General features: G+C 40.9%; 1 protein-coding gene across 1 annotated transcript in view; it reads right to left on the minus strand.

Moving 5' to 3' along the window:
* Nucleotides 1-13,365, minus strand: part of LOC145412797 (uncharacterized) — a 171,872-nt gene that overhangs the window by 32,627 nt on the left and 125,880 nt on the right. Inside the window, exons 5-6 of the mRNA XM_080282578.1 lie at nucleotides 10,529-10,539; nucleotides 7,129-7,143 (exon numbers count right to left, since the gene is read on the minus strand). Coding sequence (XP_080138704.1) covers nucleotides 7,129-7,143; nucleotides 10,529-10,539 — 26 coding nt within the window. The remainder of the gene's footprint in view (nucleotides 1-7,128; nucleotides 7,144-10,528; nucleotides 10,540-13,365) is intronic.

The raw sequence follows: 13,365 nt of genomic DNA on the forward strand, positions 1-13,365 counted from the left end.
TGTGTGTGTGTGTGTGTGTGTGTGTGTGTGTGTGTGTGTGTGTGTGTGTGTGTGTGTGTGTGTGTGTGTGTGTGTGTGTGTGTGTGTGTGTGTGTGTGTGTGTGTGTGTGTGTGTGTGTGTGTGTGTGTGTGTGTGTGTGTGTGTCTTACCTAATTGTTCTTACCTAATTGTATCTTTACAGGAATGAGTCAAGCTCGTACTGTCCCGTGTCTTAAACCATATTTATCGTGCATATCCTTAAATTTGTGAATTGTTTTGGCACACACTATTTCATTCGGTAGTGCATTCCACTGATCAATTGCTCTGTTTGGGAAACTGAATTTCCTTACGTCTTTATCACCTCTCTTCTTATGCAGTTTTTTGCAGTGTCCTCTTGCTGATGCTTCTCCATATGTTAAGTAACCATTTATGTCTATTTTCTCCTTCCCTGATATGCACTTATATAGCATTATCATGTCACCTCTTTTCCTTCTCTCCTGTAGTGTTGGTAGATTCAGTTTATTTAGTCTTTCTTCGTAGCTTAGGTCCCTTAAGCTTGGTATCCATCTTGTTGCGGCCCTTTGAATTTTTTCAATTTTGTCTATGTGCTTTTTGAGATGAGGACTCCAGATTACTAATGCATATTCCAGGGTTGGTCTAATGAATGACGTTATTATCCTTCTTAGCATGTCTTCATTTACGTATGTGAATGCTATTCTCATATTTGCAAGCAGTGTATACATATTCCGTACCTTCTCGCTGATGTTGTCAGCCGGAGATAGTCTGTTATTGATAATCACACCTAGGTCTTTCTCTCCTGATGTGTATAGGGTTTTATTTCCTAACTTATAATCCCAATCAGGTCTTTTTCCACTTTTACCAAACTTGATTACATGACACTTGTCCACATTGAATTCCATTTGCCATGTACTACTTCACTCAAGAAGTTTATTTAATTGTAGCTCTTTACAAGAGTCTGTGTTAGTAATTCTCCTTTGTATTTTTGCATCATCTGCAAACATATTCAGATAGCTCTCATTTCCAGTGTTACTGTTTATATCATTTATATACACTAAAAACATGATTGGTGCCAGCACTGAACCCTGTGGTACTCCACTAGTCACTTCTTTCCATGATGAGTAGTTTCCTCTTAGTACTGTTCTCATTTCTCTTTTTATGAGAGAGTCTTGCATCCAACAAAACAGTTTGCCTCGAATTCCTCCTTGATGGTACAGTTTCCATAAAAGTCTTTGGTGTGGTACTGTGTCAAAAGCTTTCTTGAAATCTAAATAGATACTGTCCACCCATCCTTCCCTTTCCTGTATTGTGTTTGTTACTCTGTCATAGTAGCTCAACAGATTAGTAACACATGATTTTCCTTTTCTGAAACCAAACTGTCTTTCTGTTATCATACTGTGTTATTCTAGATGATTTACCCAAGCTCTTCTTATAAGCTTTTCTAATACCTTGCTTACAATACTGGTCAGTGATACTGTGTGTGTGTGTGTGTGTGTGTGTGTGTGTGTGTGTGTGTGTGTGTGTGTGTGTGTGTGTGTGTGTGTGTGTGTGTGTGTGTGTGTGTGTGTGTGTAGAGACAAGATAAGAGGAACAGACTGTGAAGGACGACTGGGGTATCAGTGAAACAGAAGAGACAGTGTGTGTAGGAAAGGGATAGTGTACGGATTGGCAGGAAATATGAGAGCAGAAAAATTGGAGAAAATTGTAGAAAGCAAGTGTAAGGTCAGAGTATGGAAGAATATACAGGATATTGTATGATGGAGCAAGAGATGAGGCTGAGAGATGGTGCGGTGAGAGACAGAACAAGAGAAAAGGAAGAAGAAGAAGAAGAAGAAGAAGAAGAAGAAGAAGAAGAAGAAGATGATGATGAAGAAGAAGAAGAAGAAGATGATGATGAAGAAGAAGAAGAAGAAGAAGAAGACGAAGAAGCAGAAGGCTCGACGTAATGCCTATCGACTATACGAGGCAAACAATCGGTTTCTGTTAAGTCTCAATCTTCCTCTGACTATCACGCCCATCCATCTAAATTACAGTCCAGGTCCATATTTCAGTTCTAGAGGCGAACAGGCTGAGGTAAAGAACACCTTGCCAACAGGTCTCATGGTAGGGAACTGATCCCGAGATTTCTCAGCTGCGGGCCGAGTGTGTTTCCGGTTAACCCCCGCCACCTCCAGAGCATGAGGGAATGACGGAGTTTAGAAAAGAGGGCGTGAAATAGTAAGAAAGAGAGAATAATATTATGAGGTAGACAAGAAGGTGGGGGGGTTGGTGAGGGAGGAAAGTGGAGCAGAGAATATGGGAAATCTCTGCAGTGGATGAGATGTGTGATAGTTCCACTGAAAATTCTCCGAGAGTAGTGAAAGGAGTATGAGGGAGGGACCAGGAAGTGTAGATGGGGTGTGACGAAGTAAGGAAAGGGAGATATACAGGTGAGGAGGTGGTGTGGAGGAGGTGATGGGGAAGTGAGAAAAGAGAGGCGAGTTTGAAATGAGAGGAAGGTGTGAGGAAGATAAGAGTAATGGTGAGTGAAAAAGTTTGAAAGGTGACAGGAGAGGGAACAATGAGAGAAATAAGATAATACGATGGTGGTCAGAGAAAAAATGTAAGAGAAGCACAGGACGGAGTGGAGAGAGGGAGATGTGTTGTTTTTTCGTCACTTTGTCTGGTTTACGGTAATCTCAGCCGAACCTAATTTCATCCCCATTACCTGTTCATTTTCTTGCGAGTTATTCTACAGTATATGAATAATTATCATGCTAAGTCTGATCATTTTCCGTATTTCCTAATTAAAGTTTTCGTAGCAAGAGGACTCCGTAGACCGCATGCCCCCACCATATGTGTTACTTTGGAATCTTAGTGTCAGTAGGTATTCATTACAAGTAAAGCGAAAAGTGCCTGATTTAATCCATAATACTCAGGCTTGATCGTGCACCGAACGGACGGTGCAAATGTTATGATAAACTGCACGCTCCTATTCTACGTCAAAACTGCCACATAGCTATTTTATTCATCAAGAAACTGATCCTTTTAAGATGCAGTGTGTATCCACATCTTCCAAGCGCGTCGTTAAAGACACTTAAATTGTCAATGAGTAGGAGCCGACACCCCTACTTTACTGGTGTGAAAGCGTGACGATTCTCCTTCCTCACCCCAGCCTCTTATATTGCAAGTTGCTTCGTAGCTTCTGCGGTGGAGAAGGGAAGGAGAATAACTTCTTTCTCCAAGGATTCAAAACCTGAGAGAGATATACTGTACCTTAGTTTAAAAGTGCTCACTCACGTGTACATGAGAATCATTTATGTTGATGAGGAAGAAGAAAAGAGCGATGACTTTTCATGCATCATACGGCTGAAACGTGCAATGAAAACGACTTCAAAATCACGTTACAGAAAACTAGTTTTAGCAAAGTAGTCAATCACCAAGTTTCTCTCAGGTAATAACCACACATTTTAGAAACCTTTCAAACGAGCAAGTAAATAAAGAAAATAAGGCAGAATACATTTTTGACCATCGGTAACGAGATAAAAATACGAAAATACCGTCCCACTAAAAGTACAGGTAGGAGGAAGAGCGGCTGCCACGCGTCCACCTCTCACGCCCCAAGTCACACCTCAGACACACCCCGGCCACACCCCAGCCACAGACTCACCCTCCCTCGCCCTTTGTACTTAATCCCTCTTACGGCCACCGACAAAGAGATAGACGATTCCTTTTATCATCATTTTTTTTTCTCCTTTTTTCAACTTACTTCCCTCTCCCTCCCCCTCTGCACTGGTCCTGACGCAGCCTGAATCCTTTAATCTGTGATCTAACCCGACCTCAGCCCCTTTGCATTGTGTGTGTGTGTGTGTGTGTGTGTGTGTGTGTGTGTGTGTGTGTGTGTGTGTGTGTGTGTGTGTGTGTGTGTGTGTGTGTGTGTGTGTGTGTGAGCGGACAATGAATATTTGAGATGTTTGTGCGTGTGTATGTGTACACTCTTCATTAGTACACACTACAAATATCAAGCACAAGAAGCAGTTAAACAATTCCACTCCACACTAGTTACATTAGAAACACACACACACACACACACACACACACACACACACACACACACACACACACACACACACACACACACACACAGTCGCTGTCTCCCTCAACACAACCCACTGCCACCTTTGACATCACCTCTTACATCCTGACAACCTCTCTTCCTCTATTTTACTGTTCATTCTTCCTTTTCTTTCCCATCCTCTCCTTTCCTCTCTCTTCGTCCTTTCCTCGTTTACCGTACTCACTTTCGCTTAATTCCCGTTTTTCGCTGTTTTCCATGCTTTTCGTTCTGTATCTCTCTTTTCCTCTCTTCCTGTCTTTTTTTCCATTCACTCTTATTCTTCCTCTCTTCCCGTCTTTCCTCCCCAACTTTTTTTTTCCTCTCTTCCACAATCTCTCCTTTCCTTTTCGCCACGTACACAGTCAGTAATTCCTCTACACTGTCTCAATTGCCACAGCCTAATGATATCCTACCAAACCAACCACTCATGTTTAGGTACGTTGGAAGGCTTGATATCTCGCCTCACTAGCTCGGTACCCCAGACATGTAAAGGAATTCTTGACCGCAGCTATGCCCCCAGATCTCTCTCTCTCTCTCTCTCTCTCTCTCTCTCTCTCTCTCTCATATAATTTCTACCCTCCTACTCATTCCTATTCTTTTTGGTCTCTATCTCGTCGTCATTATGCTCATTTCTCTCTACTGACTCCCCTTCCATTTTCTTCCCCTTTCCTATACCGCAGACTCCTTCCCTTCAACCCAGTCCCATCCCTCAGTCACTAGTCTTATCAAACACCACTCACAACTTATTGCATTTGGGTTTCCATATGCACAGGTCATGTGTATCAGATTCATCTATTACTACTTCAACAAGAGCAAAATGTTATCTTGGGTAGGTCGATGCCAGCACTTGGGAAAGGCCCAGTACAAGAAAGATTTATAAGTTCTAATGACTGACAAAAATAGAGTAATTCTTGACAGATCCGATTCTTTATTAGCAGTTCCTCGGTGTTCTAGTGAACGAGCTGAGGTTCGAATCTGGGAGGGTGATAATAGATTTTTCCCTTACGTAACCGAAACCAAAGGAGGTGAGGTGGACTCCTAAAGCTTAAACACTCTGAACTACTCGTAATGGATTATGGTAACCTAGCCCCAGACTCTCCCATACCCCAGGTCATCCTGGGAACGGAAGGGGTAATGCGGGATTGGCTGTTACCACTTTACATAAACTCAAAGTTCTCTACAATAAAGGCCAAACATTATAAACGACCACTATAAATCGCCATGGGAGGCAGTTCTGCACGGCCCGTCGATCCCTTATCCTGGATCTCGTAATCTCTTAGGTACACTTTGGCTCGAAGTTTACAGCCTTCTCATACACACACCCTCCCACGCCTCTCCCACTTCCTGCACCTTTTCATCTTTCTTTCACTCCTCTTTTGCCTTGTACCTTTTCTTCATCCTTTTCAGTATTACAACTCCTTCCCACACCCACTAACATTGAAGCCACTTCTACATTCTCTAACATTCACTCATCTCCCTACGTTTTTCTTCTCAGCAAGTCTCTCATTCTTTCTTCCTATGCTTTTTTCCTCTCTGGTACCTTCTTCACAGCTTTTTTTTTTTACATTTTCTTCCTTTTTGCGCACACAACATCTTTACATTCTTCCTTCAAACTCTTTGCCATCTCCTCCTTCATTTCTTCACTAATCTACGTATCATTTCATACTATGAAGTCTGTACAGTGCCTCTTAGGCCCCTCTTACACTCCCTCTCTTTCATACATACTGTACACTATCTTACTTCTGTACATCCTTTCCTTTTTACTATCTATCTATCTCTCTATTGCCAGACACCACAATCCCGCAAAGGGTGGAATTCTCATTATTCTTATTACATATTATGCATCCTTGTGTGTGTGTGTGTGTGTGTGTGTGTGTGTGTGTGTGTGTGTGTGTGTGTGTGTGTGTGTGTGTGTGTGTGTGTGTGTGTGTGTGTGTGTGTGTGTGTGTGTTTTGGATCACTGGTCTCCCTGTCCACAAAATATAACTTCCGGCTAATGGTGTAGGTTGAAGAAAAAAATTGGCTTGGGCTGGGTGTTGGGATCATGTGTGAAAGGAAGGAGGGGAGTGAAAGGCAGAAGGCAGATACTGAGGGAATGAAGACGAGGCGTGAACGAGGAAAAATCACCGTGGGAAACTGATAATGGTTCTGTAATGTAACTCGGTTTGAGGCGCCGTGGTGGTAGTGGTGGAGGTGAGACTAACTCGAACACTATGCAGTATATATATATATATATATATATATATATATATATATATATATATATATATATATATATATATATATACTGCTGCACTGACACTTTACTGTACAACAGGGTCAAGCCAGTCACGCGACAAACCTACATGATGATAATCTGCTTATATACTTGTCTTTCCATTAGAATTTATAGTTGATTTCTGCTTTATTTATTTCCAGGTTCTTATCAGAATAACTGTATTATAATTTGTAATAAAATAAGTTCAAGGCTCTTAATCTATACTGACGTTACATGCCTGGCAAGTCAGATGTACATCAAGTAGTTGCCGCCTAAATTTATAGCTATGTCGGGTGGGGGAACCCTTCTTAGATGAAAACAGTGGGTAAAAGTGATTAAATATTTTAACTGTGACAACGAAGGTGACATTAAAACACAAGTGAGACAAATCACGTACATGTAATGAACATATGCTCTAAGAAATGAGATAAGTTGTATACGTGATGCAGGGGAAGCGATTATCTTAATTACTGGTAATAACACTTTAGCAAAAAAAAAAAATAATAAATAAATAAAATAAAAAAAATAAAATCACTCTACACTTTAATATTCTGTTGCCAAAAGCATGGGTTCTCTCTCACCTACATACACTTTTTTTCTGGGAATACAAAGTATTCATTCGAATGTGCTTTTATATATATAAACAAACTGAATTGGTTTTAGTATTAAGGCGGACAACAAGAACAAGAAGGAGATATATTAAGAAGCTTTATGATCCCACGGCGCAAAAAACAAAAAAGAAAAAGAAGCGGTGAATGCAAAACGAAGGGAATAAACTGTAGTGAATATTCTCTTTATGTTTCATGCACTTTCCTGCACACATTAAGATGGAAAGAAATGAAAGAGAAAAATCTTCCCCTTCTGACCCCCATATCTCACTGCTAAGGATGAGGGATAAAAAAAGAACCCGTGAGAGATACGATAAAGAAAGATAGGAAAAAAAAATTAGCATCCAGAAAACATTAACCATAAAATCCCTCCATTGGTTTTCGCATCTTACTGCAAAGATGAGAGAAAAATATAAAGAGGGGAAGTAAAAATTTAATAAGTACTCAGAGGGCGTATACCTTCGCTAACGCCAAGAAAATTTACGATGCCCTCCTGTAATTCCTTTTTTCCTACCAGATGGGTACTTTCGTGGTCTCATATAGCAGGTTAACTCTACGGTCTCAACCTGCCTTGTTACACAAATACAAAGAACGCATACCTCCGTCAGTGCCAGTAAAATTTACGATTTATTCTTACATCCAGATCCGAATACAAATCAAAATCGCACCAGCTCTTCCTTAACTCACTGACCACCCATCCACTACATTTCACTGAAGTCCAATATTTTTCTTATATCGTACACAGACAGACACACATTGGTGAATATATGACCTCCGTCTCATTTCGTAGGTGGAGGTAAAAAGAATCCCACATACTGTATACCTGTCCGAAGTAATGATATGCAGGATGAGAAATAAGAAAGGGAAAGGGAAAAAGAAAAAAAATCTCTTTCACTGTCCCAGGCCTCGCACAACAAAATGAGACAGACGACAAGAAAAAGAAAAAAAAATGGAATGAATGGTATCTTTCTCTGTTGACATGATGAACAGAATTAGGACGGAGAGAGAGAGAGAGAGAGAGAGAGAGAGAGAGAGAGAGAGAGAGAGAGAGAGAGAGAGAGAGAGAGAGAGAGAGAGAGAGAGAGAGAGAGAGAGATTTTAAAACTTCGCCTCTTTAGTCACCCTGACCTTGTTGCACAGATCGAGAGAAAAAGGAAAAAAAAAAAAAAAAAAAAAGGAACCTTAAAAAAAAATCTATAAGCTCACCCAGAACCCAACAGTTTATGCCTGGCGTTGTTGCGAGTGAAAAAAAAAAAAAAAAAAAACTATCCCCAAAGACCCCACCAACTCACCACTACCCCAACAACCTTTACCAGAATCTGTTGTGAGTGTAAGGGAGGGACACTGTGCGGGTGACCACAAGTTATACACGAAGTTTGTTCATACCTCTCTCTCTCTCTCTCTCTCTCTCTCTCTCTCTCTCTCTCTCTCCATGAAGCGTTAAGTATCTGTTATTTGGATTATTCTTAAAAATGTTTCATTTCGTCGTTTTGGCCAGCCTGGCTAAATTTTCCGGTGTGAAGGTTGACGAGTCCGTATGCATAAAAAATAAATAAATAAATAAATATACGGTATATATATATTCCTACTTCTCTCTCTCTTCCAAAAGTATGCATCTCCTTTTTCGCTTGTTTTTTCTGTTCTCACCGGATCTATCTTTCGCCGTCACACCTTGCTGAGCCATTGTACAGTATATCTTGCCCTGTGTGTGTGTGTGTGTGTGTGTGTGTGTGTGTGTGTGTGTGTGTGTGTGTATTACTATGCATATGTCTCTCTTAAGTAATCGTACAGTTTTTTCTCTTCCCCTTCCTCCCTTCTCTTTCTTACCTGGACCAGTCACCTCCCTCTCTCCCTACCTCTCATCCCCCTCTCCGTCCCTGCCAACTGTAGTGTGGACTGGGGGTAACGTGGCGTAACAGGACGGGCCACCACCACGTAACACGGACTAACGCGCCGTGTCACTCGACGGGGGCAAAGCTAGACCCGGGTTGTATACTGTTGTTACGCATTCCCTTTTTTTTTTTTCTTCTTTTTTTACGCCTCCGCTCACCTCATCCTTGTCTCTCAACGGTTTCTCTCACTAAAATACATAACTCGCCTGCTAAACTCGGCCAGAGATTATGGCAAACAAATTATTATTATTATTATGATGACGATGATGATGATGATGATTACTAGTCCTTTCATTATTATCTTTTTAAATCTTAGTCCTGGGATCAATACTGCTGTTACGGTTTATATTAGTCTTGTTTCATTTTTTTTTATTTTGGCTTTTACATGTTCCACCTATAGATATCCAGCGAATCTTGAATACTTGAGTGAACAGGTATTTAGAGAAATTTGGGAAATATATCAGACAGCAAGGTTATTTAAGTTTTAAATTCTTAGTTAGGGCTGCATCCCGTCGTTGCGCACTTCTTTCTTTTTTCTTTTTTTACTTCCCTGCACCTTCTCAACGGTTCTTCCCACACAAGACATCACTACCAAGAAGATCTGGAGGTGATGTATGATTGTTTATTTGTATATTTCTGCAGACATTTCTGAAGGCATGCAAAGCAACTGGATAAATTTAGGCCATTTCCTCCGGGTGACTCTGTTGACGGATTTTCTAGTTCTGAGCTTTCATTTCCTTAGATTCGGATTCAAGTACCTACGCGAATTTTTGTAACACCTCTTCCTTTGCGATTTATTTTGAACATTCCACTTCAGCGACGTCCAGTTTAATGATAGACTCCGTTGCTATTAAAACCATGTGTTCTAAAATGCATACAGGAGATTGTTATGATGTACTGGGCAAGATAAATCGCTAGGGAAGAGGTGCTACGAAGCCTCCTATGCCACTGAGATGACAGGCCATAGTGTTAGGGTAATGATGCTGATGATTCCCCTCTCCCCACTGCCTAGCGCACATTCAAGTAGCATCTTTACAAAACTCAAACTGAAACATACGTACAGTAATCTGAAGGTCATATTTGAGTACTATTGTTCGTATTGTTAGTGAATTAGAAGGTGTGGACTGTATACTGAAATGGATCGTTCTTCCGTTCCTCTTTCTGCTGTACAGCGATTCCTCCCACAAGAGCAGTAAATAACGAAACTAAGAATGTCAGATTGGAGGATGTACTCATGTATGAAACGGAATTAACAGTGTGTGATTGCTGGTTTGTTTATCTATCTATTTAACGCCAGACGCCGTAATTCCCTAAGGGGTGGTCACAAACAAATCGCCTCCATGTCGCCCTGTCCCCCGCCATTTCACTGCCCTGCTCCTAGCTCACACGCCCCTCTCTCTTATACCTCTCCACTCCATCCCTCCATTATTACACTAGTCAGATCGCATTACGGCACGCTTCATATTATTTGTACGCTTCTGTCAGAAAATAGAATGTATATAAATAGTAAGTTAATCAGAGATATATTTAATAAGTTGAAAAAAGGTTAGACTGTTCATCATCTAATTATTTAATTGTCAGTGGGGTGGTATGGTCACCAGAGGGCAGCACTGAATAGGTACCTTATGCATTCAGTAGCTTGCGGCTGCGGAGGAGGCCGGTTTGCCGCAGCCGCACCTTGTCTCCCTCTTGCGGTGGGGTGCCTCCAAGCAGTAGGGAGGGGGGTATGTGGCAAGGAAGGGGGTTGGGAAGGGAGGCAGGGGTGGGCCACAGGTAATAAAATAATAAAGTAATAATAAAAATTGTCGCTGGGTGATCATGGTTTAGAGGGTCGTGGGAAGACGGGTGAAGAAAAGCAAGAGGAAAGAATAAGGGAGGTGGACGAGACGTGCAAGGAATGGAAGGATAAGAATGAGATAAGACAGAGGAAGGAACCATGAAGACCGAGGAGGAAAACAATAACAGGAAACAAGGATACAAGACAGATAGCAGAGAACAAGCGAGATGAGGAAGGCAACGAAAAGCTGGTAGGATAAGAGGAAGAGGGCAAGAAATGGGAAGCAAGAAACCCGAAGCCAGCAAACGGAAAGAATAAGAGGAAAAAAAAGAAAGACGAAATGAACAGGGATGACAAAGGAGGCAAGCAAGAACGGGCAGATATGCGGGAGAGAAAGAATGAAGTGGAGATGAGAAAGAACAAGATGAATAAGGAGGAAAGAAGATAAAGAAAAGAGACCAAGGGAGATGGAAGAGACGAAGAAGAGCAGGGAGGATAGATCGAGAGGAAGAAAAAAAGGGAGACAGAGAAGGCGAGGAAGAACTGGATGTAAGAGGAAGAGAAGGTGGAGAGGAAGGAATAAAGGTGGGAGAGACGGCAAAAAAGGACACAATGAGGGAGATGGAGGAAATAAAGATGAACAGGAAGCGTACAAGGTAAAGAGAGAAACACAGGTGGGATCGAAGCGGAGGCGAGAAAGGACAGAGAAAGAGAAGACAGAAGGAGGAACAAGAAAGATGGTGGGGACGAGGAAGAAGAGGAAAGATTAGAGGGCGAGAAGACATAAGGAGGACGAGGCGGAGATGAGACAAAAAAAAAAAAAAGGAAAAAGAAGAGAGAGAGAGAAAACAGAGGAAGTAGTGATGAAAGCTAAAATCAAGTACACAGAAAGAAGGAAAAGAAAGGGTTAAGGAAGAAAAGAGGTGGAGAGAAGAAAGAAAAGTAAGGATAAGAGAGAAAGAAGACTGAGGAGAAAACACGGGAAACGGAAAAAGCAAAGAACAAGAAAAATAAGAGAAATAAGAGAAACAACAAGGAAGGCAGCAGAGACGAGAATAAATAGGAAAAAGAGGGAAAGAAGGCACAAGAAGGAATGACGGCGATAGAACGAGAAAAAAAAAAAGAACAAAATGGAGGAATAATGAGGGTGGAGGACAAAGGGACACGAAAGCAGTTGTTAAGAAGACAGGAAATCAAAGAGAAGAGACTGAGAGGAAAGACAGAATTAGAGAAGAAGGAAGAATGAGAGGCAGAGGAAAAAGGGAAAGAGTATGAAGAAAGAATGGGCTTATGAAGAATGGAGGAGAGGAAGTGAGGAAAAATTCATATATCAGATTTACGAAAGGTGAGGAAACTAAATACATTCTGATACCGAAGTAGGCTGAGAGAAAAGGAAAGATAAAATAATGGAAGAAAGGAAAGTAAAAAAGAATGACACAAATGAAAAATAAGGAATATGATGTATAATTAGAGGTGGAAGAGGATGAAGAAACGTGAAAAAGATGAGAGAGAGAGAGAGAGAGAGAGAGAGAGAGAGAGAGAGAGAGAGAGAGAGAGAGAGAGAGAGAGAGAGAGGAGGGGGGGGTGTTGTGGTTGAGGTGTTTATTGCAGTAACGGACACCTGGATTTTCCCCTGTCTGGTGTTACGCCAATTACCATAACGACGATAAAAAAGATGGAAAGATAAATGAGCACAGTCCGTGAAAAAATAAGAGGAAAATCGACTGAAAAATGGCGAAGAAATAGGAGTGGAAAGCCAAAAAATATAAACCCAAATAACGTGTAACAAAAAATGAAAACTACATAATCAAGAGCCGAGTCAAAATAAGTAAGATAAATGAATAGAAATAAAAATAATATCTGAAAAAAACTAAGAGAAAGCTGAGGCACTAACTTATTGGCAAGATACATTAGAGCTGACCAATGACTGATAAACAACAGGAATACAAGCACAGCCCCCTTGTATCTCGTCGTTGCTTGGTTCGGTAGAAGGTTTAGAAGGTTTATTATGGCGCAGGCATCTTTAGCAGGGCGCCAGGTACAACTCTTTTCTTTTATAAATAAGTTAGTTATAGATAAACAGTAATACAATATTAAAGTATCATCCAGAGCGATATAACTTTAGATTAATGTTAGATGGTAATTCCCACCCTTAAATCATTGGTGGGAGAAAGTACGTAATCCTACCCCCGGTCCCTCCATCTCCACCATCGACAACGCAAACTGTACCAGTAAGCCTTCAGAGATACCTAACTGTTCCACTTACTGTACTCAGAATTGCAATAAATAAATAAATAAAGTAAGCTGAATAACTGAAACAACATTGAACCTAGTCTAACGTATATCTTATGTCGACAGTAATAAACAGCAATGCGAGCATTATGGCTTGGGCGTGAATGGGATGGGGATCCGAGAAGACAAAATATACCTTGTGACGCTCCTAATGTTAGATCTACGCCACATCAACACCACATCGTTTAAGATTAGATAGATATGCAGACAGATAGATAGATAGGCAGACAGATAGATAGATAGGCAGACAGATAGATAGACAGATATATAAGTAGGTAGAGGAACAATAAATCAAGACAGCTAGAGAAAGAGGCAAAAATCATCAAAAAAAGACAGACCGTAACTGATAAAAAGAGAAAATGGAGATATGATAAGTACACAAGCTGTAAAAAGTGTTCAGCAAGAAATAGTGAAAACATGTGCCAGAAAACAGAAAAATCACTGA

The sequence above is a fragment of the Coenobita brevimanus genome, chromosome 94 (assembly GCF_032717465.1).
Source record: "Coenobita brevimanus isolate Jiangsu-jjx chromosome 94, ASM3271746v2, whole genome shotgun sequence".
Classification (NCBI taxonomy): Eukaryota; Metazoa; Arthropoda; class Malacostraca; order Decapoda; family Coenobitidae; genus Coenobita; species Coenobita brevimanus.